The sequence below is a fragment of the Colletotrichum acutatum genome (assembly GCF_030867785.1).
Source record: "Colletotrichum acutatum strain CBS 112980 chromosome Unknown BDZ83scaffold_23, whole genome shotgun sequence".
NCBI lineage: Eukaryota > Fungi > Ascomycota > Sordariomycetes > Glomerellales > Glomerellaceae > Colletotrichum > Colletotrichum acutatum.
In genome coordinates, this window is record NW_026849017.1 from 401055 (window position 1) to 426845 (window position 25791).

The window sequence follows — 25791 nt, forward strand, 5'->3', positions numbered from 1 at the left end:
TTGCTCTCCCCCTCTTCACCATTCGGAGCAATCTACACCTGCAGACGGGAAGCAAGCTGTGTGCTCGGAGGAATGTCGACCGCGTTCTCGATCGAGCGGCGGGATTCCCGTTCGACGGCGGAGTCCCGGGGAGGAGAGGAATCAGATGGAGTCTGAGAAGGAGACTGGAGGAAAACAGACTTCCCTTGGCTCGTCCTGCATCCCGATGCTGCTGCCAAGGACCACGCGGCAAAAAGCAAAGTCGTCGCGAATTGAGTACTTCAAGGGCACGCTGACCGGCTGATTGCCCAGGGAGGAAGGAGGTCTTTATCAGAGCACATGTGGCTGCAAGGCTCATATCGAATGGCATCGGCCGCGGGGGACGGGGACCGATATCCCGGAAGACTTGCATCGCGACCAACCCTTCAACGGAGTCTTCAGCCGGTGGAGGGAGCATTTCCATGGCACGCATGGCACGCATGGCTACCGCTTGGTGGCGAGGCGTCGGACGGATGGCCTTGGCCGTTGGGTGCGGCCGATGAGCGACAAGGAAACACCACGATGAATGCGGCCGCGGCGCCACGAGACATCTTCGCGCTCCGGCGCAATCCGCCGCATGCGGAAGGACATCTCTCAAGACTACAGAGAAAGTGGACTTGGCGAGGCCTAACTCACCATCGCTGCATGTCAATTTCCGCCAGATGGATCTCTACCAAAATTCGAACAGTGGTCACGAAGTAAACGACGTGAAGCACGACATCTGGTCGACTGCAGGGCCAAGGCGGCCTTTCGCAGAGCTCAGCTGTTTGACAGCGGGCAGATGCAGCGCGGAAGTTGATTTGAGAGGACTTTGCCTTCGGATTAAATCAAATGTCTCGGGATTTCTCTCTGGAGCTACTTCTCAGCCGCATCAACAAACCTTTGGAAGGCTCCAGACATGTCTCATTCCCTTCAGCTGGGTCAACATAGCTCAAAGGCCTTGGCAGGAGAAAAGAAAGGGACAAAGGAATGCCGGTTCGATCAGAAAGCATAACAAGCTCACAACAGCAGAAATATCTCGATCGCTTCGATTTGTCGTCTGCCAATACTTAGAGATACGCTTTTTGTGTGAAGAGGCCTGAGATACACGGGATCAGCCATTACAAGGAGGAGGTCATCAGGACGGAGTGGCGGGAAGGACTCGGCTCTGACTCTGCGCTGCTACTTTCAAGCCTCGTACGTGGACGAAGCCCCATGGCGGAATTAACTCGAAAAAGCTTCCGAACCCCTTTCTATGAAAGCGAGCATGTTCAAACACAAGTTGGAGTAGTAGCTGGGAATTAGGAAAGCGCAAGGCGCCACATAGGCCATCGGCTTCATCCATACGATTTCCAACCTCATGGCATCATGAAGCGACGCCTCGTGGAACAATCTTTATCGAAAAGACAGCCATCTTGATAGTAACGCCTACTTACAATGACAACTGACCATCGCGATTCGGGACAGTTACGGACTCGATGGTCTATCAAATCCCTCCCGCTCGCCCGAGCATCAAACCTCCGTTTGGGAGATCTAGACTCTCCTAGACCATGTTGATCCATAGTCTGTAAACCATTGTTTTCTTCCATCGAGTCAACGATCTCTGGAAATACACTTAACATTTCTAGAGAGGCTGGTCATGGGACATCACTTCCTGCTCAGGACTTCCCCAAACAATATCTAGCACAACTTTGGGAGCCCTTCAGAGGCAGACCCCGCGTTGCCCCTCCCTTTACCCTCCCCTGCTTGGCAAAGCTGCATCTAGTACTATCCCTTATAATGGCGTGATGGGGTCAACATGGCTGGCGGGAGGCAAGGGAGAATGACAGCCACCCACGTTGCAATCACGACGTAGGGATTGGTGGAAAACGAGGGCGCAGACGACGCTACGAGCTAGCTCGCGTGTAGAACGCAAGCGCTCCAGGTGGTGTCTTCCCCAGAGGAGGAAAGTATGAGGAGCTTAAGCACAACCAATTGTCATGCTACCACGGGGGGTCCCTTCAGGTCTTTACTCGAAGAGCCAGAGGAGCCAACCCCGCGGATACCTACCGGTCTAATGCAGCGGGAGGCGATGGGTATTCTCTTGCGAAGAGCCGGCTGGGGTGTCCGCACCGGCGCCGTGGAAGCGGAGGGTCCAGATCCTGAAGCACGCAAGCACTTACCTGCCGGCTTGCCCGGTGGTCACTCATCCCGCGAGAACAATCTGCCGCAATTGCGGACTATCGCTAATGGATGTGTTCCAGCCTTCTCTTTACAGAGACTAGAACGATACACCACTTGATCCCGAGGAACAAATATCGAGCTACTTTGGCCCTGCGTTGGCTTCCTGCAACTCCTCTGCAAAGGAAGCTTTTGATCACACCCGGCGACTTGGTAGCCAATTCGCAATCGCCTCGCTTCTGACGGTGCTGGACGAAAAGAGGAGGCATCCGATCACGCGGTTCGGATTGGGCTCCGTAACCTTCAGGTGCTGCCGCGTAGCTCAGGTGGGAGTCGGGACGGTTTCTTCCCAAGCATTGGGCAAAAACGTCGAATCTTTTGCCATCTCGTTTCTGACAAGCGTCGCAATCATCAGCCAGTTCAATTAGCAACACCACGCGCGTCCGGCACCATTGCTCAATTTCGGCAGCGTCAGCTTCGGCCGCTTGACTCGTAAAGGGGGTTCGTCACTCCGTGTTTGACTGCTGTCACTCGCGAGTCGCAGAGCAGAGGAGACGACACGTCTTGGCAAATCAATGCTGTTGCGGATCTTGAAACCTTCCAATCGCCCATGCTTCAGGTACGACGGTCTTGGCGTCCTGTCGGGGCATCCGGCGGAAACATGAGGACCAGAGAGAAGACGAGGCTGCGAAAAAGGATGTTAGAGAGTGAATTTCGGCGGGACTCCGCAAAGAATTGGGACCCTTTGGAGTTGTCCGCCCTGAGAAGCGTCTTGGAAGATGGAGACAAGAGTGTCCGCTCACCCAATATTGGCCCCCGGCTGTCGATCTCGGGCGTCGCTAGTCCTCCGTATTCCGGGTGCCACTCTGGGAGTGTCTGGGGTTCCGTTTCCTCAATACGATGCGACGGCGTTGGCCAAGGGGTCTAGCAGGGCGGCGCCGTTCCCAGTGAGCGCATCCATATCTCCGTTTTTGCCAATGGGACTTTTAGCAGTTCAGCTGGGCAAAAACAAACAAAAATTCTTACGAGACTAGACCTTTGACGATGCGCCGCCTGACGTGGCCATGCATCGTGACGAAGAGCAGGGAACATCGCTACCACTTTCTGGCTGACGTCAAGGCCGTCCCGTGGGAGAACCATGTCCTGTCAGCTCACGGATTGCTCCATGTGTCTCAGTCAGAGAAAATCAGTTATCCCGAAAATGGTGAGAGTGCTGTCTTGGGTGTCCCACCCCGGGCCCGCTCCAAGGCGACGAGCGTCATCTCCCCAGATATCATCGTGCACCTTCAGCGTAGCATCGCAGCTGGGGAGTGTTTGCTTCAATGTTCAAGGTGGTCTGGAAGAACAAAAAACAGGGACCTGTCACTGGATGGAGCTGCAGGCTGACGAGCGTTTTGGTGTAGTTGATGTAGAAACGTCGGCTGATTTATCTGCACAATTGACAAAAGTACATACAGAGTAGAAAAAAAAAGCCTCTTCCGTTGGTTGTGCTTCTAGCCGTCGATCATGAACCTGAGCTCAGCGACTTGCATCGGCAATGTACTCTGCGGCCAGTCAAGCGGTCAGGCTGCCCGGGAGGTGGGCAAGATGAGATGCCGCGCCGGGTCAGCACAAACCTCCATCCATCTTCTCGTTCTCTTTTTTGCCTCCCTTGCGCCCGACTGTTACTTACTTCAGAATGGACCAGAGTAGCGGTTGCGTGGTCGCGGACAGTGATGGGACAGAGAACAGAACCAACAAAGCGATGCCGCGATGCGACGTACGACACGACGCGGGGTTCCGGCAGGCTGGGGTATTCCTAGTCTACTGGGTCTTCTGGGGTCCTCTAGCTTTTTACAGCCAAGACCCAAGAATCTTGGCCCCCCTCTAAAGATGGAAAAGACGAAAGATTGGGATCCCACGTCCCCTGCAGGATACGGGTTGCGGCGGCGTCGGAGACTTCTCAAGGAGGACTGGGTTGGACCCAGAATAATGGTTCCTGTTCTACCGGCCCTGTGTCTCTCCAAGACTCTCCAAGACTCTCCAAGACCAGATTGATTAAGCAACCACCCAGTCACTGACCTGTCAAGACTTCAGGACAGTCCCAAGGATCGAACTCTATCAGCAGACCTCGCTCAATCTCGACGGCAGAAACGAGTTCGTCCCTTTTGTCGCGCCGTGAATCGTGGCGCTGCGCACTATGCTTGTTTCAGCCTCCGTCTCCGAGCACCGGCCATTTAATTCTCGCTCTCTATAGCTTTTGTGTAGGGTGTCTAGACAATTTGGACATAGGCTGCGGATGGAGATGAAGCGGACTCTGCATAGGTTTGCAGCAATAGAGCAAGAAACGCAACATGAACAACTCCCGACGGGCCTCGAGGACATGCTGCTTCCATGGGGCGCAATGTGGTGAACAGGGGTCCTTTTCTGACCGGTCTGTCAGCAGCTGCATCATGGGGAGCACTCCTCTCTTCTCTCACTCAACTGTTCTCAAGTTCCTATTCAACAGAGTCCGGCGGTCGCATTGCCAAGCCACTATGCACCGAGAGACCCGATCATGACAGGGCACCATCAGAAAGAAACTGTCAAGGAAGGCCTAGGCCGCTGAGACTCTCGGCTTCGCTGTCTGCCCATCTTTTCTGGGAGGGTGAACAGCAGCAGTAGCTGACGGACGAGTCCACGACAGGCCAAGCTTCACCGTCACACCATGACAAGTTCTGAAGGCGGGAAGCGCACTCGTCGCTCAATGCGCCTGGGCGGCGGCGCGGGAAGAGAGAAATAGAGCCAAGATATCGTCGTCTTACGCGGGGCATTCCGATATTTCAGAGTTCTCGAGGTCACGCTGTACGGCGTTCATAGGGCCTTGAGGTCCATCCTACGAGAATTGACGACAACCCTCCCACCCCCCCCCCCCAGTTCCTGCATCGCAGCAAAGTTCCACGACGTCCTCGTATTTCACGCCCGGCCGAGAGATGGGTTCCCATAAGGGCTTTGGACGATCGCCATCCAGAGAGACTCCAGAGAGCCCATCTGCGAGCCAGTCGCAGTTTGCAGTTGGGCCTTGGCACACGTCCCTGGTGCATTGGGCATGCCTGGCCTGAGTTCAGAGTCAACAGATGGAAGACAAGAAAACGAGAGCATGCAAACAGGTTCATCCTCTTTCTCAGCGACTCGGCAACTCAGCTTCGTTGTCGTCTTACCACACCAGCCAGGGGTCGTCCTCTTCTCCTTCGTCCACTTCCGTCCCTCCCTCTTCCAAGTTCCTCCTCCTCCCGCGCGCGTGTGTGTGTGAGACAAAAACTGTGAGCAGCGTGGCAGCTAGGTACTGCGAAATGCTCAGCGCTTTCCGTATTCCGCCCCAGGCAGACGGACAACAAATTCACACTAGCACGATGTAACTTAATCCTTAGCGCAGAGCCCTACTGGGAAGCGACGTCGAGATAATCGGCGGGACGATCTATGGTTATCCGCGAGAGTGGAGAGGTTGGCAGGCATTGGGATCCCCAGCCTCCACGCTTCCGCTGCCCGTGGTGGTATTCCTGGAAATCCTGGAGACGCTTGACGGCCCTAAGGGCAATTAAGCCCCAGAGACATGGCAGAGAGCCAAAGAGAGCCTCGTTCGGCATTTCTCCTTCTTTGCTATTGCCGGATCACCTCAGCACCAGCAGTACCGCGCCACAATGCAACAGTCTGTGTTGTTGCTGTTGCTGCTGCCTCCAGTGTTGAGTGAGTTGAGTGAGCCGAGTCGCCTTTCTCCCGGGCCGTGTACTTTCCATCTGCAGAAAGCACACGCCTTTCTTCTGCGACGAGGTCCTGGTTCCCGTGCTGCGACGAAAGGGGGTCCCTTCGATTCTTCGAGGGGAACCCCTCGTTACAGTATCTGAAACACGTTTTCATTCTCTTTCTCATCGAGGACGCGCACCACGGTTCTGGCCATTTTGGCGTCTTCGGCCTCTTCTGGATGAGAAAAGACCCCCAGCCTCGGAAAAAGAAAAAGAAGAAAAAAAAAACACCACATCTGCGGCCTTTGTCCCGCAACGGCGTCCCAATAGCTTCGCAACCAAAGCACGACAAACCTCAAAGGTCCATCCCGAGACAGTATCGAGCGGCGCTTGTGGCTGACTCCACCCCGTTTACCTTTGGCTGAACGCTCGCAACTTGGTTCGTCGTGGGCGTAAATAGATACCTCGCAGGTCTGCACCAAAGGCTTACCGTTTTGCTTGGCACCGTTCACGCCACATCCCAGCCATTTCCGATGTATTGCCCAACCTGCCTGATTTTCCCATCTTTTCCCCTGCTACATGGCCAGTATGCCGTTCTGGTTGCGCCGCCGTTCGGGCGAGAGCAACTGGTACGTTTTTCGAGCAGAAAACCTGGTCGAGGGTGACAGAATGACAGACGTCTCGAGCCAGCGCTCGAGCTGTTCCCTTCCATCCACATCCCGAAGTACCTACATGCGTTACGGTTTTCCTTTTTCTTGTTGGCCGCCTCTCTTTTTGCAAGATACCCTGTTCTGCGTCTGCCTACAGGAGGTTGATCCCTCCGTCCAGTCAGCTTACATGCCTCTAAGCCTCTTGACGTCAAAACGCGCCGTGGATCTTCTCCCCCCACGGCACATCATCAGTCCCCGTCGTCGCTCAACTTACCCTGCCCATCATCATGACTAAAGTACCGTGGTTCGTATCGGAGCCTCATCGGGTGCTATTCCTCGTGCCCGCCAAGGCTCTATGGCAGCCTAGGGCTGAGCGGCCAGTCCGTTGTAAGGACGAGGGCACGCGAAGGACGAGGGGCAAGCAAGTGCTGCTGCTGCTGTTGCGCGATCCGAAAGGCGGGATGGATGGATGGATGGGGCACCGTCTTTGGTCCGCAGTCGTCCCGTTTTCTCAAACCCACTCCCACGATGAGGCAGGTTGACTATCCAGTCCGTCCACCACCCCGCCGCCAGGCTGTGCCGTGCGGGTTCTCTACCTTCTAGCGGATTTCTCATTAGACTCTATTCTAGGTACGGAGATGGGTCGACCCATACGTGAACTCTTGGCTTGGGCCCATCTTCAACTCTGACCGTCAACTGTTCCATGTTTCCCTGTTCAGACCCATCTCCGTTGCGTCCCAAGTTTGGTTCATATAAGTCGTCTTTTCCCCCTCCCCTTCTGCCCAACCTCTCGACTCTGCTTCATCCTGCATCCAGCCTTCACAGCCAAGATTAATCAAGCATCTTGTAGCTTAATATCTACTCACGTCCGAGTCCCCCAGTCTCACTGACATCTCATCCTTCCCTGTCACTCAAAATCCCCCTAGTCATCAACCAACCGATACCATGCATTTCTCAACTGTTCTTGGCGCCACTGCACTGGCTACCCTCGCCAACGCAAGGTACATTCCCGCTCGCCCTTCTTGGCCTCGGACACAGACATGAAACTAACATCATGCTCACAGCCCTCTCGTTCGCCGTCAAGGTCCCGCCGTCGGTCAAGTCATCTCTAAGTGCACACAGAACGGCGTCGTCGCCCTCACCTTTGATGACGGCCCCTTCACGTACACCTCCCAGCTGCTCGACACCCTCGCCGCAAACAACGTCAAGGCCACCTTCTTCGTCAACGGCAACAACTGGGGCAACATCGAGACGGCACCCGGTCCGGACAACATCCGTCGCATGAAGGCCGAGGGCCATCTCATCGGCTCCCACACCTACTCCCACCCGGACCTGAGCACCCTCTCCTCGGCGGACCGCATCTCTCAGATGACCCAGCTCGAGGACGCTACTCGCCGTATCGCCGGCTTCGCGCCCAAGTACATGCGCGCGCCGTTCCTGTCCTGCGACGCTGCTTGCCTGAGCGATATGGCTAGCCTGGGCTACCACGTCATCGACACCAGCCTCGATACAAAGGATTACGAGAACGATACCCCCGAGACCACGCACATTTCGGCTGAGAAGTTCAACAACGAGCTCAGCGCCGACGCCGCGGGCAACAGCTACATTGTCCTCTCCCACGACGTTCACCAGCAGACTGTCGTTTCTCTGGTGCAGAAGATGATCGACAACCTCAAGTCCAAGGGCTACCGCGCCGTCACTGTCGGAGAGTGCCTCGGCGACGCTCCCGAGAACTGGTACAAGGCCTAGAGTCTCGGTGACTCGTGTGGTGAAAGTTCGTGGAAAGAGTGAGGATTGGGTAAAAATGGCATGGAGCATCGCGTTGAGAATTTCTGGACAAGGTTGCGTTGGATTACACTGCTTGTTTCCGCCGGCTATACATACATACACACATGGGTGGATATACCAGGGACACCCCATCGGCGCAAGTCATTTCGTGGAGATACCAATGTTTAATCAAATTACTAGTACCTCATATGAGTCTTTCAGCATGTTTGCGTCTTTCATCAGTCTCTGAACCCCTCGCCTCTCATCAGGTCTTTCTCGCCCGGGGTGATGGTCTCAACCTCGTGTAAGTCAGATGAGGCAGCCCCACCACGCCGTCTTCACAAGTTCACATCCACCTCGAGACCACAATCCCCGCACCTCTGCAGCTCACTCTACATTATGAGACCATCGTGTACCGTTCCACTTTCATCGATGAGTAAGCAATTATCTCAGTTCGCTTCGGTCCGGTGGCTTAATTGGTAGGGCGTCTGGCTTCGATTGATTTCACAAATAGAGAAATCCCCAATAAGGTTACGAAATTTTATCAAAATCTTGCGGGCTCGAGTCCCGTCTGGATCGAGCTGGTCAAGTACTGCCTGGTGCGAGCACATGAATGACATGAATTTTTCCTCTGTTTCAGCGCCAGCGAAAATTCATATGACCGTAAGGGTTTGATTAGACTTTTAGGTTCTGATGGTGTTGCGGGAAGTCTAATGGTTGATCGGATTTTGCCTTTCTTTGTCTTGCACATTCTGTCAGGCTGAAAAGATGCCCCTCAATGTAGTCATGTACCGTACGCACACATTGTCCTGGACTCTACATGATGGTGGGATCTTATTCTTGAGCTATTTGACCCCATAATTTTATGAAAGCTCAGAGGGTACGTCGGCATGCATCGGGAAGGCAGGTAAGTCTTGATGATTGCATCAGATTGGTAGCCAAGAACTATTGCGCATTACCATTGGAGTGATGAGCTTCTCCCTAGCCTGAAAACACTCGCATATCCATCACAGGGCTAATGCGCGGTTCTGGTGGCTTGGAAGGAAGCTTACCCGTCAGGATCCCGTGTACTCTCTCATGATCTCACCTATGGCTCACGTCGCGCAGATCGGTGAGATCTCGAGTGTGCTGACCAAGAAGCTAGGATGCTAGCTGCTTTCCGTCCGCTCACATCTCAGCATCTCAGGTGTATCATATTGTAGCTTGGGGGCAAGAAGGCAGAGGACATCGGTCTAGAGGAGCCTTTTCATGGTATAATGAGGGAGACAAGGCTGTCCATGCCGTCTTGTCAAGGTAAGGGCAAGAATAGGTGGCTTGAAAAGCGACCATGATAGCTCAGCAGCGTCATAAGCTACAGGAGTCGCGATACGCCTGTGGGCGTTGAAGTACGAATCCATCGTGGCACATCAGCCTGAAGGTCAATATACTAATATCTTGCTATAAACACATACTTGATATTGATAGCAGGTCGAGTTTTCGTGACAACAACGTTGATAACATGAAATAGTATGAGAAAACTCAGAGTGTAAGTAGTTAATCCAACAGAAAGGCCTGCAGCGCATGTCAGATTATGCGTATCAAGTGCCTTCCCTCGCTATACTTTTCGCAGGGAAACTTGTCCTCCCCCTCTTCTCTAGCTATGACACTACCCTTTGCCTCGCCTGCAGTACCATAGGCATAGGCTACTCCAAGGCGCCGAGAGACGCCCAGTTTTTTGTCTTGCAGTTCAAGCAACAAGACATAGAAGATGTCATGCTCATTGGCTGTGAATGAGCTTCTGCCGGCTTCCCAGTAATTCCATTCAGCTGGCATGAAGTAGAGCGTCGAGTTGGCGTTCTGCTCATCAAAACTTTCGTGGAACGCGTCCAGCCTCACCCACATATGCATTGCGTCTTGGGAATCAACCTGGGAAACTATATTCCAGGCTTGATGTTCCTCATCTGATCGCCGTCTCTCAGAGGATCAAAGCTTCATTTGCCTTAGGGTTCCCCACAGACGAAGCCACCCTCCAGAAACCAAACCGGTCCTATCGCCAGTGACATATTCGAGATAATAATCTTCAACCTAAATGAAACTATCAACCTTGCAGTCCTTGTATGGTCGACCTGGTACGACCGCAGCCTCTGCTGAAGCCCATGACCAACTTGGAGCGCGGTAGGCCTGAGGACCCAGGCTTGGGGAGGGCTGCAAAGCGAAAGAGCTCCACAAGACAAGTTCATTTTCTAGATGGTGGCGCCACATGCCTGCAATGTACTCATCCTCGAGCACTTGCATCATCTCCTTTGCCACTGCCGAAAGAGCAATCAGTCTATCAACTGGAAAGCTGATCTTGCAGCGAGTATATGTCGAGACAATGTCATGACAGCAAAGATGTGCGTTCCGTACGTCGTTGGGTTTATCGCAAGCTTTGCCACATCCAAGATGGAGATCTTCGATGCGGCCTAATTTGGTGACATCCTCGATAGGAGCGTCAGGGAGCCATATTTCAGCCTTGCGAGTGGATCGGCAATACCATAATACCTGACGCTCGCCGAAAAACAAGATACGTCGAGAAAGAAGAAGTTCCTGAAGTACCCATGCTCTTGTGTTCACCTGTTGCCCCAGAACCTCGCTAGACCAGAACCTCGCGTCTGAAAGAAAAGCAGGGATTGCTTGGCCTTCAACGTCTCGCCAGATGACTGGCGGTCGGCAAGCATCAGGATTGCGTTTGCTGAATAGGGAACCGTCACTGTCCTCCGCAAACAAGGCGGAGATGTTGCAAAATACATGAGAGTATATTTTATCCATGAGCGTTGATTCGTGGCGCCAGTGTGCAAAGTCATCTCCCTCTTGGATGATGCAAAGAGCATCAATCCACAGGTATCGTATACCAATTATATGGGCCACAAAGACTGCATTTGAGTACAGTAGCGGTAAGTCATCTGAAGGAATGCCTTCAAAGAGCTGAACAGCATTGTTCTTTGTCAGGACGAGACTCTTAGTGTCTCCCCAACAGTGACTCAGGGTCAGATATGGTCCTTCGATTGCCTCTTCACCAGTATTGACCATGCGGCAGACGTCTCCCAACTTTTCCGGAGGGCCGATATCGATGAGACGTGTCGGATGCCATTTCGAGTTCGTCTCAATCATGTCGCATTTCGTGTGCTCATGCTTGCAGTCTTTAATCCAAGACTTCGCCTGAGCTAAGCTTTGCAAAACACAAGCTATGTTCAATTCTGATCCCGCAGACCTGGGCAGATGTGAATCTATTGAGTGATCAGTCAACCCGGTTTTCGTCACGAAGCAGCTCATTCCCTTTAGAACTTTGAAAGAGAGTATAAGAACATTCCAATAGTTCCAATTATTTGCACCGTACCTTGTAATGTGTTCCACGTACTGAGGCAGGGCTGAAGCCTTAGATATACTGTCGGGTTCGGCACTTGTTTGATGGAATCCCATGACGGGAAAGCCTGTTGGTTGATATTAATTCGAAGGAAATCCCGCTCTTTGGTCGTGTTGTCATCAAAAGATCAGTATACTATTGTGATAGGTTCATAACGTGCAATGGACTCAAATGCTTCCACACGATCTATCTTATAGCTTGCCTCGGGAATTTCATCGGTGCTAGCCAGGTACTCGACTAGAAATTTTGTGTCAGGAGGTAAAATCGCCCACACCCTATTGCAAACATAACATCCAGCTTCCACAGCACTCTGTAGACTCCGCCAATTAAAGTGATGAGGGTGCAATTTGCCGACCCGGGCTGTCCAGGTAGAATCTATAAACTCCTGGCAAATGGAACACGGCATCTTGAGGGGACCGAGCCCTGACAATGATATCACCTTGGGGGCTGAATGTGACAGGGAATCCTATCATGAGCAGGGAATGATTTGGCTTTGAAAGTTCCAACTTTGCAGCAGCGAATTACTCAACGGATTGCACGACTTTATACATGTGTCTAAACACAGCGCAGTAATGACAAACAGGAACCAACTGACCGATAGGCAGGTTGCATGAAGTGAAACAGAGACGGGCGTCTAAGCTGTTCCATGATTGGTTATAGTCTGGTTGCTACTGTGACATATGCTTGCTCCATATTGTTCAGTCAGTTCCTGCTCTTGTATGCACCTTGCCACATGACCTAGAGAAGACATTCCGAAGCTGTCTCTCCCTCCTCCTCCTCCTCCCGAAGCCATAGCCTCCGCTACCACCATACGCTCATGGCCTGGAGTCCATACCGCCGCTGTTACACCCGAACCGTTGGTACTACTTATTTCAGTATCTTGGTAATGGCCTATTCCTACGCATAATTTACATCACGTTAGATATCCTTGTTCGCGGGTCGAGCTTAGCAAATCGGATATCGGCGACCGGTTGATTCGGGATAAGTTCTCCTTCCATTTGAGCTAGCAAATGAGACTTTGCACCATTGAGAATAGGCTTCCAGCAAACCTCCTTGGGTTGAAACTCGAGAAGTAGGCGCTATCTTGATGTTTCACCATGGGCATCTGTTTTTCGCAGACTGTAGCAATGCGGCATGATTTGCGAAACGCTTAGTTCAATGTATTGAATTGCTTAAGCTTCACCTAAATTCCTGATTTAAATCCCGTGAGATTTGTGTTCCACACTCCCCTCAGAGTGTGCCAGTCTGTCCACCTGCAGTACATGTAGCTACGTTCTTTCCCTGGTTGAGAATAGACTGCTCATTGGGAGGAATGAACTGAACACAGCGTCCGAACTGATCGCATTCGCCATCCTTGGCGCCTACAGAGCATGCTGTCCCGGCGTTTCCAAACAGGGCGCTGCCCTTTCCGTCGATGAAGTTGCGCGGTACCGTAGCTATTGTTTTTAACATGGTCAGCGGCCAGTAACTAAGTAACTCGAGTACTGTGCATCCGGTCCGAAACCGACTAGGAAGTGCTCACCCGCGAAAGCGTTGCCAACGGCAAGGGCAGTGACGGTCAAGAAGATAGTGGAGAACTGCATGGTGGCGAGAGTAGTTGTGGATTGATAAAAAGACTGAAGGTTTATATTAATTACAATAGTCGAAGTGCGCCTGGCAGCAGTAGAAGAGAAAAGGTCGGAATGCGATGATTGGAAGTTGTTTGTTGAAGATCGATGTTGAATAATCGGAAATGGGTTTCATTTATACGCAGTCGCGTCCAGGCAATATGACTCTCATCAACAATAACATGTGCATTCTAAGCTTATTTCTTACCTTCTTTTCCTTCCCCAGTCCTCGTGGAGTTGCAGTGCGGACTCCCTCAAACGATGTCGAGACGCCTGACATCCGCGACAGTGGGTTTTGCAGACTGTTGGTTACTTGTTGTCTTATAGGCAAGGGATGGATAGGGCGATGGGCCCGTTGTTCAGCCTCTCGGTTTCGGTGTTAATCAGTACAGGGAGCTGGAGAATCTGGGTGATCGCTGGCTCTTCTGGGTTGAGTTACCGCTTAATCCTTCTTTTTCGTTCGTTTGATGATTTCTTGGCCCCGGATCCGCGGCAGACATGGTATTGGCGCGGGGAGCCCTACCGACGGGATGAATTCAGCCAAGGGCAACACGGATTCCTGAAACACCAAGTCTCCAGTTCACGCGCTGCCACAGGAGCTTGGTCGTACGTCTGGCAGCGGACACCTGATCAGTAGCTGGACCGTGCTGTTCAGAGGTTTGTAACAATAAGTTGCTGAGTGGCACTCTAGGCGGGCATGCCGTAGGCGAGTTGTGGCATGACTGGGACATGCGTAGACAGCGCCTCCCTACCTCCCACAATCTAGGCACTGTAAAATACGGCACTGCTCTCAGGGGCAGTCTGATACAGGTTGTCAGGCGTGTGTTAAAGCGTTTCAAAATCCGGACGAAGTGGTGCGCTCACAGTACGAGACGGAGGGCTTATTTGTGGCAGCTGCCATCCAATACTATGCGCTCTATGTGCCTAGCTTTCTTAGAGCTTAGACATTCAAAATAACGGACGAAATAAAACTCTCAAGAGGCAGGGCATTGCTTGTGGTGTTGTCGCATTGAACGACGGCGACCGATGGAACCCCGAAGACATCGATGCATCGAGTCAATGGCTACATGCACAAAATCATTGTCTTTCTCTTTTTGTGATATCGTGATGAATCATCTGCTAGACAAGATCCATGGCTGCATATCCTTAGCAAACAATGTTTATAGACCAGTACACCTAGTGATTCCACTAGGCGGTGTTGCTGTATCATTCCTTCTATGCTTGACTCCTACTACTTGATTTAAGACTTCACGTTGCGGGATGGTGTTGATACAAGAAACAAATACAGTCAATCATTCAGAATACAGGGTTTGCCTTACCACAGGATGCTCCCTCGATGAAGTCAATCATGGTATGCAGTTGGAAACTGACACAGCTGTGTTGGTTTCGTCTGTCCGTGGATCCCGCGGATGCCAAGCGAGTTCTAGAAGATCAACACCCACCGGCTGCCTACCTAGGCATCAAATAAGCAGCGTGAGCGGTGAGGGTACGTCAGAATAAGAAGCTGTTTAATACGGCTGCTTGTCACCATACTATCTTGTTAAAGCTGAAAAGTACGTAGAAAGCCTTAGTCACAAGACGCACTGACCCTCTCCCTGTCAGTGCATAGGCACGTCAGGCTGGCACATAATTAGAGTATGAACGATCATTCATAGTTAATCCGTATAGGTACTTAGTAACTAAAGCATACACTGCGACTCTCCCAATCCAACGCCACAGGGTCCCAAAGCTGCTTCTCAACGGTCACGGAGGACTCGCCAAAAACAACATCACAGTCGACAACATGCCGCTGGTCATTCGTGATACGACCCGTCGACGCCATCGTATTCACCCACTCCATGATGACTAGGAATGCACTCGTATCCCAGAGCCCGTCACGCCGAGGGAAGTCCTTAAAGAGCTGTACAATAGCATGTCTCACTCCAGGCATTGTGCACATCAGGAACACAGTACACAGAGGCCAGGTCGGGCCGTCCTCGATCGTAAAAATCTCTGTTGCTTCTGCACCATTCCGGTTCTCGGCGTCGTGCACCTCGAGGAGCTGTCTGCTCATTGATATAATGTCCATAAACGCGGGCGTGATACGCTTGGTGTCCTCCACATCGGTCCAGCCGGCACAGCGTATCACGCTCCAGAGGTACAAGTAATGGATTCTGAGACTAACGGCCTTATAGTAGCTCTTAGGGTCCGTCTCATTTTTGGTCTCTGCTTTGACGGCGAGCGGTTGAAAGGCAAGGTGCCAGGCGTCGGTGAAGCGTACGAAACTCCGGACGCGTGCCTGCGAGCTCGGCGAGGTGTAGTCAAGCGGCGGCTTCTCTGGTAATGGAGCGGTAGATCCCTCAACTATGAACCCAGTGCATAGTGGTGCATGGTGCTCGACGTGGTGGCGAACGACGTTCCACCAACGGCGGGCAGCTTCCAACGTCTCAAACTTTGTGGGCATCTCGTCGACAGCGTATCGTGTTTTGCGTCCGCGACAACACCATGGCACTCGGCTCTTTGTCTCCTTTGGGTGCGCTCCGCCGTGAGTCCAGGACTGAAGACTCAGGTACTGGAAGCTAGTCATGACTTCTTCCAGCAGACGGCTCGATTCCGCGCCGTGGCTTTGTGGGCACTGGTCAAGGATTCGGGACCCGTGGTTGATGTGGTTCAGTCCAGCTGCCTTGTTGCCTCGGAAGCATTCGAAAATGATGAACAACAGACATGCTGTCAATGTACGTTCAAGCGACATTGGTGTTGAGTAGAGGATGTTCATCGATTTCGTGTAGTGGAACAAAGCGTCCGAGTCGAATCTACCTCGCCCGAGGAGACGTTGTTCTCGCGTAGTGGCACCCAGGGCCGCGGCGCCTACGGCCAGAGCTGCATGTTTGATGGCCGGGTCGTTCCATGAGAGTTGCGGGATAATCTGTGTGAGTAGATCGGATCGAAATAGAATGGCGGTGTTGGTGAAGGATAGCCAGTAGTCGAAGTGGTCCTTCTCCAGCTGGCTCGAGAAGACGAGAGTCGAGTAGTTTGGCTCAAGGAGTACATCGAGGACTCTTTTCTTTTCTTGGTTTGGTTTGGGATACAGCAGCCGATGCTTGGGTGGTAACTTGGAGGGCTTAGTTTTGTTCTCTTTGTAGCCTCCACAGTGGCCTTGATACTTCAAGCAGGCCGCGCATGCTGGTCTGCCCTCGTCGCACTTGACGCGGCGAAGCCTGGAGATGGCATGAGTATCATTACTCAGCTTGAACAAGGCAAATCCTCCATATGTGACTTACTTGCAGGTGACGCAGCCACTGCGAACCTTTGGCTTGCTGGCCCGGACTTGCTGTGGTTTCGAGTCGAGGGCAAACTTTGTGATCATAGGGCGAAGATCATTCATGGTGACTAGAATGGCCAATCTGTGGCTGGATATGTTGCTGTGCTAAGCTAGTTCAATGCATGATATGTAGTGCAAAATTCGCTCGTTATATGTTAGTATCATGGTTTCGAGATGAAGAACGATGTTAAGTAAAAGGCGGAATGATAGCCGGGATAGTCATCCTGAAGCGGGTGATGTTGACATTTTCGGTTGACCGGTAAGGGCTTGCCAGGGTTACCTCCGGCATAAGCACTAGCGCACGCCTGGCCAGATCAAACCATTATTACCCTACAGACACCACGATAGCAACGGTGCAACGGGTCTCTTTTATTTTGCTGCCTGGCTCGGTTGGGATCCTTCGAAACCCGGACCTGATTTTCGTCCAACGGCCTTTGAACCCGCCTGGGTACAACACCTCTCATAGCTGTGCTGAGATCCGTATTAGGATATATTTTTCATATTGGCGCTTAGTTCCGTTGATTCCACGTTGTCAAACTCCTGGCCCCCATGTCGACTTTCCGAAAGACAACAAAATCAGAGTCCGAACCATGTGGGACCAGAGTGGTATCCAATACGATCCTAGTGAGCGTGAGCCAGTAGATGGACATTAGCCTAACCAGACGTCTTTGGCCTCAACATGTGACGATCATGGTTCCCTCAATAACGGCCGTAACTATGTCATATCTCAACGGCCAGCTAAGCTGATGACATACCGACGAGAAGGAGTCAACTCCGGCATCTGCCCACTGGTGATTCGTGAACTTCAACCGCGGCACGCCGAACAGCGGGTTCAAATACTGACTTTGTTTAGGCAGCTATCACGAACCTTGCCCCTTCTAATACCTGTCTTTCTATTCGTTATTCATCTAATTTATTGCGCCAGCCAATATCAATTTAGCTTGACCACCAATAGCCGCAGCAGCAGTAGCAGCCATGAACCAGTCTTGTGATCATGGCCCGCCTGGGGCCCTGGGGCCTGGGTAACGTACCCAGTCTTCAAGCACTAGTCGCAATCCTTTCACTCCTCATGAGTGTTTATCGACTTCTCACAAACTTGGTGTGTCTTCCGTTCGCCACCGTCGCACCCCTGGTCCCGTCGGCTGAGTTGACCTTGTAGATGTTGACGTGGGTGAACGCCAAGCTGCCTCCGACCTTCTCAATCTTGCCCTCAATCTCAATCTCGTCTCCCAACTTGGCGCCTGAAAGGTAGCTGATGTTGATGTCGACGCTCACGCCCGTCGCCTCACGGAGATCCCATGCTGCAATTGCCAAGCCGCCAGCCCAGTCCACGATGGTCGCCGAAACACTGCCGTGGATGCTGCCTGACGAGTTCAGGTGGTTCGCGGTGACGGGCAGACGTGCAATGATGAGCCCTTTTGAGGCATGAGTGAGCTTCAGGCCGGGGTTGAAGAGGAATGCGTAGATTGGGGATGCGTTGCAGCGGGTTGAGATGTAGTTCTCGATGTGAGCGAAGGTGGCGGGATCTGACTGCGCAGAGGGGCCTGTAGCCGGTGGTGGTTGGGATGGCGTGGAAGACATTGCGAAGACCTTAACGAGTTTCTGACTGCTGTTCGTGGTAATGACAGGGCATGAGTTCGGTCGAAGAAATGATTCGTGATGCCGGAGGTCCACGACACTGTTGAGTTGTTGAGTGACACAACCTGGGAGCGAAGGCACGTGCGCCAAAGATTTCTTTGCGGTCGGGCGGACTCCGTCCGAGGTCGGCCCCGATGGTCCCACTTTTGCCGTCGAAACGGAAGAACTGCATCAGTGGTTCTGGATGATGCTCAGCTCTGAATGTCGCAAGCAAAGCCCAATTGAAGGGTCTTGAGAGTTCCTTCTACGAGACGATCGCCATGATATGTCTTCAGAGATTTGCAGTAATTAGCCAGGGAACCAATCGAAGTCAAGCAGCAAGAACGCTCGAGGCGGATTGTGTTTCCCGGAAAGCTCAACAACCATATCCAGCAAGAGATGCTGGCACCCGCAGCCAGAAAAACGCAGTGGACTTGGTCATGTAGCTGGCAAAACGGCAACTGACGGGGCGACGTTGGAGCCGACACCAGAAACACGGCCCGTCAGCAATTGCGACCAATGAAAACAAGATGCAGTGATAGGTGCCACAGAAAACTCGGATAAACAATCACGGCTGCAAAGCGAGTAATGCAGTCGTGACGCTGCTCGAAGTGACGACATTCGCATGGCGCTGCTTCTATCCAACTTGAGCTGGCGTCAGTTACAAATTCGCCCTAGCTGTTGTGTGGGACATCTAGCAACATGATAATTGGACCGGTTTCGGCAGCGTGGAGCCAGTTCCGTGTCAGCAAGCAGGGGTTCCTTCGAGGCCGTTATGTCCGGCCGTGTTGAGATGTCGGTTTAGACCCACTCGGCGAGCCGATGATTGTACGCTGCCGTTGACCGATGCTTGTATAAGTGAAGAAGATGGTCACGATTTGCTGGGAACCTCGATGTTTGTAAGGCTCTCATTTAGGAAGTTACGTTGCTTCTTGTAAATTCTGCTAACAACATGGCAAAATCAGAAACGGCACCAGCTACATTTGCAGTCGACGAGGATGGGGCTGAAGGGGCGAGCGTTCCAGTTGTCGTCGATTGGGAAGATGATGATGTTGAGAAACCAACAAACTGGTCAGTGTCGAAGAAGTGGATCAATGTCCTTCTCATATCGACACTCACCCTGATCTCGTAAGTTTGTCGTGCGTGCTTAAGCGTTGAAAAGTGGTGTTGTATGTTAACATATCTTGCTGATAAGGCCATTCGGCTCTTCAATGTTCGCACCAAGTACAAGCGAGATGATGAGAGAGTTTCACTCCACCAACATCGACCTCGAATCCTTCAGTGTTTCCATTTTTGTTCTTGGCTATGCTTTCGGACCCTTGATCCACGGACCATTGAGCGAGCTCTACGGTCGGCTCGTCTTGTACCACGTCAACTCCCTTCTCTTCATCCTAGCCAATATTGCTTGCGCACTGTCGGTTTCGTTACCGATACTCATCGTCTTCCGTCTCATCACTGGCCTCGTTGGTTCCTGCCCGTTGGCCATCGGTCCAGCTAGCGTCTCAGATTTGTTCATCCAGGAGGAACGAGGCAAGGGGCTTGCTGTCTGGAACCTGCCGGTACTTCTGGGTCCGGCCATTGGACCCTTAGTTGGAAGCTACTTGTCGGCGGCTACTGGTTGGCGGTGGAGCTTTTGGTTCCTAGCAATTGCGGTATGCATGCACGAGTATCAAGTCAAGATCAGCCGTAGTTCTTAACTAACGAGATGTGTAATAGATGGGAGTAATCTACATCGCCACGCTACTACTGCTCCGAGAAACTCATTCGCCAACTCTACTAGAGTGGAAAGCTCGAAGGCTGCGCAAGAAATACGGAAACCCGGAAATTTCATCCATCATGGCATCCAAAAAGTCCCCGCGGGCCACCTTCCTGAACGCAATTATCCGACCGACCAGACTTCTTGTCTACTCACCCATTGTTCTCACTCTTTCTATTTGCGCCGCAGTCAACTACGGCTTCATCTACATCATTTTCACCACAATGACTTCGACTTTCATGAGCCGATACGGGCTGAGTAGAGGCGATGTCGGTTTAACTTACTTGGGATTCGGCATTGGGAACATCGTAGGAAACGTGACCCTCGGCGCCATCTCCGACAAGCTTGTGAAAGCCATGGCTCGCAAAGGAGAGATGAAGCCCGAGTACCGACTTCCGCCATTAATACCTGGTAGCCTTCTAGTCCCTGTCGGGCTGTTTTTGTACGGCTGGACCTTGCAGTACAACGTTCACTTCATGGTGCCTCTAGTTGGTACCTTCTTGGTGGGAGTCGGTACCATTCTCATTTTCATGTCCATCAACTCGTACTTGGTCGATGCCTTTACCGAGCATGCAGCCAGCGCAGTAGCCGCCAGCACCGTGTTACGTAGCTTGGGTGGGGGTTTGCTTCCGCTTTGCGGGGGCAAGTTATACGAAGCGGTGGGCGATGGATGGGGCAATTCGATTCTTGGGTTGATAGGAGTTGCTTTTATTCCTGCCGTATGGTTGTTGTACAGATTTGGGGAACGACTCAGGTTGAAGTCTCGGGTTTAGGCAATGCAAGCTCATACTTTCTCAAAACATGATCTTCGATGTAATTATACTGGTTCGGTGATTGAAAGACAGCAAAGAATCAAAATGGCGAGATAGCTTAACATAAAAGTCTTTCTGCTATCTGCTAGGCTGTGATACCATTGCGTCTACTTCACCAATCGCAAACCCTCAGAGCCGGGATAGTCTCACATGAGGAATCCCAATCGCCGTCCTTCTTGAAGACAACCTCCGCAACTTCCCGTATGTTTATGACTAAACGCTGGGCCGCCAGAACGTCATGGCAACCAAACGATTCAAATCCCCAAAAGACAAAAGGATTTCAACAAGCCAGTCTCAAACTTTCGATCCTAAATCCATCCACCAACTCTTGCTTCAATGCGCAACTAATCTGCCAGCTGCATCAACCAATCCGCTGACTTGAGCCGAGCATCGCCCCCAGGCGAGCCGCAAAAACAGAGCCCTCTGGTCCAGCATGCCGTCAGCCAGCAGCCCAGTAGTACGGCGTTTTGTGTCCGAGTTTTACCTGGATTTTTCTTCCCAAGTGCCTTTGCTCTTCTCTTCTTCAGTTTTCGGGCACGTGTCTTCTTGGAGTCCACCTTTGCTAAACCTCTACGTACCGGCGGTACCGCATCGGTGGCCGCAGAAGCAGGCGCATCCCAATATTGACTTTGTGAGGGAGGACGGTCGAGGTCGACGTAAGACAGTTCTCTTTCGATTTCTTCGACGCTCTCGGTGCTTTCAGCAGTCTCGGTGGCCGCCTCTGTGGTTTGCTTTTCCTTTCGAGTGAATTTCGCTCGGAGGTTCTCGCCAAACTGTGCCGCCACCTCAGGAGGTATGTGCTGCTGAGGAAGCGCGGAGGAATCCTTGTCAGACATGTCGATCTCATCATCATGAGAAGCTCGAGCATCGTAGGTGCGAGGCTCGTTCTCCGCTATCTCGAATCCGTCATACACAATGTCGTCCTTACGGCCCTCAACTTCGGCAAGATGGATTAAGAGATCCTCCTCCTCACTGTCGTAGTCATCGTTGAGACTAGAGACAGCAAGATGCTCTTGAGAATGAAGAGCGGAAAGTTCCTTGTTGACTGGACGTGTTCTGGGTCTGCGGGGCACAGAGCCATCAAGGATCAGATTGTTCTCCTAAGAATGAACCGTGAACTTGATGCCCGCGGCCCGGCCCAGCTTCCTCACGAACGGGATGCACTGGCCGGGGCGCTGAGGTGTACCGCACGGCGCTCTGCTGATATGTATCTCGTAGTGAGGCGCAAGACCTTGGTCTCGGAGGCGCTCGCGAAGCCGGCTTAGGTCCTTTAGAGAGATGTCGTGACTGTCTTCCGGCTTGATATGGTGGGCAAACACCGTTGCATAGACCATGTATGTGGCGAGTTTCTTCTCGATATGACCGGCCCTCCAATTGCCGCAATTCTCTGCTGTCATCGGCTTGCCGGCGCCATCGTAGAACGTTCGCAAGTTGAGGCCAAGGTGTTGAGCCATTCTCTTCACTCGTCGGTGCCATCGCGCATGGTAGAGAAAGTTGTCCTTCGACCCCCGAAGAGGAATGAATGATGTGCCGCTCACAGAGAGCTTGAGAACATCCAATGAGGAATCTGCACCCCGAATCGCGATGAAACCCAAGGTTTTGGTGGCAAAATTGTGCTTCACTTGAGTGTCTCCTTCCTCGCCGCGATACTCGACGTTCCCGATACACCGTAGCATTCGAAAGTCAGTTCCGGTCTGTCTATAGATGAAGTCGCCTTCTTCGGTTTCCCAAAGCGCGTACTCGGTCTTTGCTTGCTCGTCAGTCAGCTGCGTTCGGCCTGGGTCAACCTCTTGCAAAGCGTCGAAATGAGGCCGGCCGTCCACCATTCGCTTGAAGAAAAAGATGCTCCTGGGCGATTGGGGGTAGGAATCACCGTCGGTAATAGGTTCTGTCTTGACGATGGTCTCGCTGTCGTTCTGTTCCTGCTTCTCTGAGCCTTGGGCGGACAAGCGATCAAGCGTGGATGGTAGACTTTGGCGGTAGGCCTCCACGCTAGGTACCGCAACGTCACACGATCTTCGTTCCAAGACGATGACTTGATGAGATGTGAGCCAAGTGCATGTGCGTGGCAGACGGATAGGGTTCTTACCAGGACCAGGTGAGCTTCGTTCCTCTCTAGTGCTGGCAGCACCTTGAGCGGTGGAGCGAACGATATAGTTCATGCTGTTTCCTCGGTTCGGCAAGTGTTGATGAGAAGAAAGCTTGAAACTTTGGTGATAATCGAGTCGTCCCAATTAGATGTACTGGAGTTCGAGAGAGGCCTCGAACTTCGAGAAGAGCTTTCCCTCACGTACTCTATTATCGAGTCAGTGATGTGATAGGGAATCAAGGAAAAGAAGTGAAGGAGAAGTTCGACGCGTCGCGAGCGCAATAGTTGGGAGGGCTAGGCGAAGGAAGGTACGGGAATGAGAGGGCTTACCGAGGAGACCGGCAAGGTCAATAACAATGAAACCGTGAAAAAGATCGTTGAAGCAGCGGTAGATCGGTACTTCAACTAAACCAAGCGGCGGAGACTTGTAGCTGCAGGAGTATAGTGAGCGAAGATGAATTTGGCCACGTCGTATGTAGGTGATCGAAAGGAATGAGCTCAATGAGGTATTGCGGTTGCGTACAAGATACCCAAAAGCGTACTTGCGCGTGATTGCGATGCGTTCCGGGAAAGAGTGATAATGTCAAGAGGATGTCGACCGGCTGGTGCAGAAGAGAAGGATCCGGAGAATGTAAGACTGAGGTGTGAATGAGTTGAGAATTTTGGAATCAAGCGACACGGGATGGCGAGCCTGGAAACGCTAGTGACAGTGGCCCTGTTGACTGGAGAAATTCAACCTGAGACTGGCGCCTTCACTTGACTAAATTGAAGTAGTGATGTGGGCGAACGGATCATTCGCTGCGGGAAGGAGTATGCCACCGCGTCAATCACGAGCGTGCCGATGAGGGGGTGGGTGAGCCTAATACTCAATAGTGAGAAAGGTATGGAGGTCGATCACATCAAGAAGCCACGCACCAACTCACGAAACATCGTGTCACGCAGGAAGGAGCTACAGCAGTGAAGACGACATGAGGTCCGACGTGATTTCTACAGGGCGTGTGGCACACACACACACTACATGTCAAGAGAGTGTCAACACACCAGGTAAAGACGGAACTTGAATTTGGGTGTGGTTCCAAATGTTGCAATCATGAAACCCGTAATCCATTTTCAGACGCCTAACCCAATGCCCATTGCCGTAGCCATGACCCGGAACCTCATTTTATTTTACCGCAAACAGCTTTTCAAATCGTGTTGGGGGAATAATTTACTCGTCATCCTCCTCCTCCTCAGCCTCAGCGGTGGTCTGGGCGATACCTAGTGTGGTGCGTTAGTATGAATGCTATGATAAGGCATGCATATAGATGGCAACTTACGGTCCAAATCACGCTGGCCGGACTGGGTGATGCGGCGGCCACCCTTCTCCTCGTCCTTCTCGAGGACACCGATCTTCTCAAGAGCCTGGCAGATCTTGCGGTCGACAGAGCCGGAGGCGTCAACGTGGTGGGAGGGGCGGACACCGCGGTTCTTGGCGGAGCCGTGGACCTTGCGGAGGCGGCCGACACCGACGGTCTTGCGGACATAGATGTGGCGGGCGACGGAGGCGGCGCGGACGTAGAACCAGTCAATGTTCTGGGGAGGGAGCTCCTTGGCGGGGCCGGTCTTGACGATATCAACCCAACCTGATGGCGAACATTGGTCAGCGACGTGTTATAACAGAAAGAGTGTTAGGGATTAGACATACCGGGGATGGGCAGCTTGCCCTGACGCTTCAAGAAAGCGGCGTACGCGTTGATGAACTTCTGCGCCTGTACCGGAGAAAAAGATTACCAATTAGCATGATTCCGTCATCAGAAGTCTTTCGACTCCCTCGCGCCTGCTCCGTTTCCTCGAATTGTGTATGCCTGTTCTCCCAATTGTATCCCTCGCCGACGTGTCCTCCACAACTCGACGAGCCCGACCTGCTTTGCACTTCCTGTCATCACGTCGCATCTCTCTTTCCTCCCCCATGTGTCATGGTCGCGACATCCGCAAGATGCACCAAGAGGGTCTTTTTCAACAACCTCAAAATGTAGATCAAGCTTCGGGGGGTACTCGCGAGATCGTGACCGGAGTGCAGTGTTGGCGTAATGGGCTATCGAGGATGTGGCGCGGACAGTGCGGTGTCATCGGGGAGTACTCTTGTGGTGATCTTGGTCGCAATTCGAGTGTTCGAAGAAATCTTGCGATTTTTCGTTTTTGGGTTCTGGGTGAGAGGTCTCCAGATGGAGAAGAACGTGGTGTTAACCTACATCGACATCGCGAACGTTGATTCCACCGGCCATTTTTGCGGTATTGGTTGGGTATTGAAGGGAGAAGGGTGGACTGGGTGCGGCGCTGGGCGATAAATTTGGCGATGAGGTCGGTCGGTCAACAGGACGAAAGGCGCAAGTGCACGAAAGTTGCGATGGTAAATTTTTGGTGGTTCCCGGAGCTTGGCGCAGGGCTTCCTGCCCTGTGGGGCAACAGATCACGTGCGTCATTTGTTCAAAAATATTTCTTTTTGCCCGTCAGCCACACCGAGTCACCGGGACCCTTCATTCTGATCCGAGCGCTGATTATCTAATATTCGTGGTTCAAGGCCACCCATGTGGGGCCAACGCTCGACTCAATGAGGGGCTCATGCTCAAGACACCAGAGCCTCACTCTGATGACAATGATACATTACAAGAAATCGTCTTCATGAGTCCATGGTCACCAGAGTTTCCGCCCTCTTGTTGTATCTTGAGCTGTCACGGAGTAGTGGCCTCAGACTATAGCATGACTGGCCATAATGGTCGATAGTCATCACATCTTCAGACCAAGCCAATATGCAATCACAACATCACCAGTGCCAATCTTCAACTCAAAGCAATTGCGATCGCAAACATTCATTCTATCACTATCCCATTATATGCCTAACTGAGAGGCGTATGCAAAACTCCTCCTAATGCAAAATCCAAAATGCCTCCGAAAGTAATGTTCCACACCGTG

At 52.2% G+C, this 25791-nt stretch overlaps 8 protein-coding genes and 1 pseudogene across 9 annotated transcripts; 3 read left to right on the plus strand and 6 right to left on the minus strand.

Moving 5' to 3' along the window:
- The first annotated feature begins 7256 nt into the window (after positions 1–7256).
- BDZ83DRAFT_198384 (polysaccharide deacetylase) lies at positions 7257–8509 on the plus strand. Its single transcript, XM_060501645.1, has 2 exons — positions 7257–7509; positions 7573–8509. Exons 1-2 carry the CDS (start codon positions 7454–7456, stop codon positions 8255–8257), a joined length of 741 nt encoding a protein of 246 aa, XP_060367697.1. The 5' UTR covers positions 7257–7453; the 3' UTR covers positions 8258–8509.
- A 227-nt stretch (positions 8510–8736) lies between these two features.
- Positions 8737–8854, plus strand: BDZ83DRAFT_t90 (annotated as a pseudogene). The gene has a single exon. The product of its transcript is annotated as a tRNA-OTHER (tRNA).
- A 1170-nt stretch (positions 8855–10024) lies between these two features.
- BDZ83DRAFT_770519 (uncharacterized protein) lies at positions 10025–11566 on the minus strand (the record flags this gene model as incomplete). Its single annotated transcript, XM_060515346.1, is given in 3 exon segments — positions 10025–10339; positions 10358–11249; positions 11343–11566. The coding sequence occupies 3 exon segments, from the start codon at positions 11564–11566 to the stop codon at positions 10238–10240; spliced, it is 1218 nt and encodes a 405-aa protein (XP_060367698.1). The 3' UTR covers positions 10025–10237.
- A 1321-nt stretch (positions 11567–12887) lies between these two features.
- BDZ83DRAFT_749936 (uncharacterized protein) lies at positions 12888–13240 on the minus strand (the record flags this gene model as incomplete). Its single annotated transcript, XM_060513845.1, has 2 exons — positions 12888–13093; positions 13180–13240. The coding sequence occupies 2 exons, from the start codon at positions 13238–13240 to the stop codon at positions 12888–12890; spliced, it is 267 nt and encodes an 88-aa protein (XP_060367699.1).
- Positions 13241–14936: 1696 nt separating this feature from the next.
- On the minus strand, positions 14937–16610 carry BDZ83DRAFT_572065 (C6 zinc finger protein; the record flags this gene model as incomplete). The annotated part of the gene is made up of 2 exons (XM_060504466.1): positions 14937–16461; positions 16525–16610. The coding sequence occupies 2 exons, from the start codon at positions 16608–16610 to the stop codon at positions 14937–14939; spliced, it is 1611 nt and encodes a 536-aa protein (XP_060367700.1).
- A 1032-nt stretch (positions 16611–17642) lies between these two features.
- BDZ83DRAFT_717705 (thioesterase superfamily protein) lies at positions 17643–18146 on the minus strand (the record flags this gene model as incomplete). The annotated part of the gene is made up of 1 exon (XM_060511979.1): positions 17643–18146. The coding sequence occupies one exon, from the start codon at positions 18144–18146 to the stop codon at positions 17643–17645; it is 504 nt and encodes a 167-aa protein (XP_060367701.1).
- Positions 18147–19134: 988 nt separating this feature from the next.
- BDZ83DRAFT_770522 (major facilitator superfamily domain-containing protein) lies at positions 19135–20903 on the plus strand (the record flags this gene model as incomplete). Its single annotated transcript, XM_060515347.1, has 3 exons — positions 19135–19310; positions 19378–19834; positions 19899–20903. 3 exons carry the CDS (start codon positions 19135–19137, stop codon positions 20709–20711), a joined length of 1446 nt encoding a protein of 481 aa, XP_060367702.1. The 3' UTR covers positions 20712–20903.
- A 208-nt stretch (positions 20904–21111) lies between these two features.
- BDZ83DRAFT_749940 (uncharacterized protein) lies at positions 21112–22912 on the minus strand (the record flags this gene model as incomplete). The annotated part of the gene is made up of 4 exons (XM_060513846.1): positions 21112–21173; positions 21235–21850; positions 21902–22785; positions 22840–22912. 4 exons carry the CDS (start codon positions 22910–22912, stop codon positions 21112–21114), a joined length of 1635 nt encoding a protein of 544 aa, XP_060367703.1.
- Positions 22913–24046: 1134 nt separating this feature from the next.
- BDZ83DRAFT_649507 (40S ribosomal protein S19) lies at positions 24047–25103 on the minus strand (the record flags this gene model as incomplete). The annotated part of the gene is made up of 4 exons (XM_060510287.1): positions 24047–24096; positions 24156–24461; positions 24524–24587; positions 25071–25103. The coding sequence occupies 4 exons, from the start codon at positions 25101–25103 to the stop codon at positions 24047–24049; spliced, it is 453 nt and encodes a 150-aa protein (XP_060367704.1).
- Between the last annotated feature and the right edge of the window lie 688 nt (positions 25104–25791).

Coding starts and splice junctions, on each gene's coding strand:
- BDZ83DRAFT_198384 (XM_060501645.1), top strand. CDS start 7,454: ATGCATTTCTCAACTGTTCTTGGCGCCACTGCACTGGCTACCCTCGCC. Junction 7,510..7,572: donor GCTACCCTCGCCAACGCAAG/GTACATTCCCGC, acceptor TCATGCTCACAG/CCCTCTCGTTCGCCGTCAAG.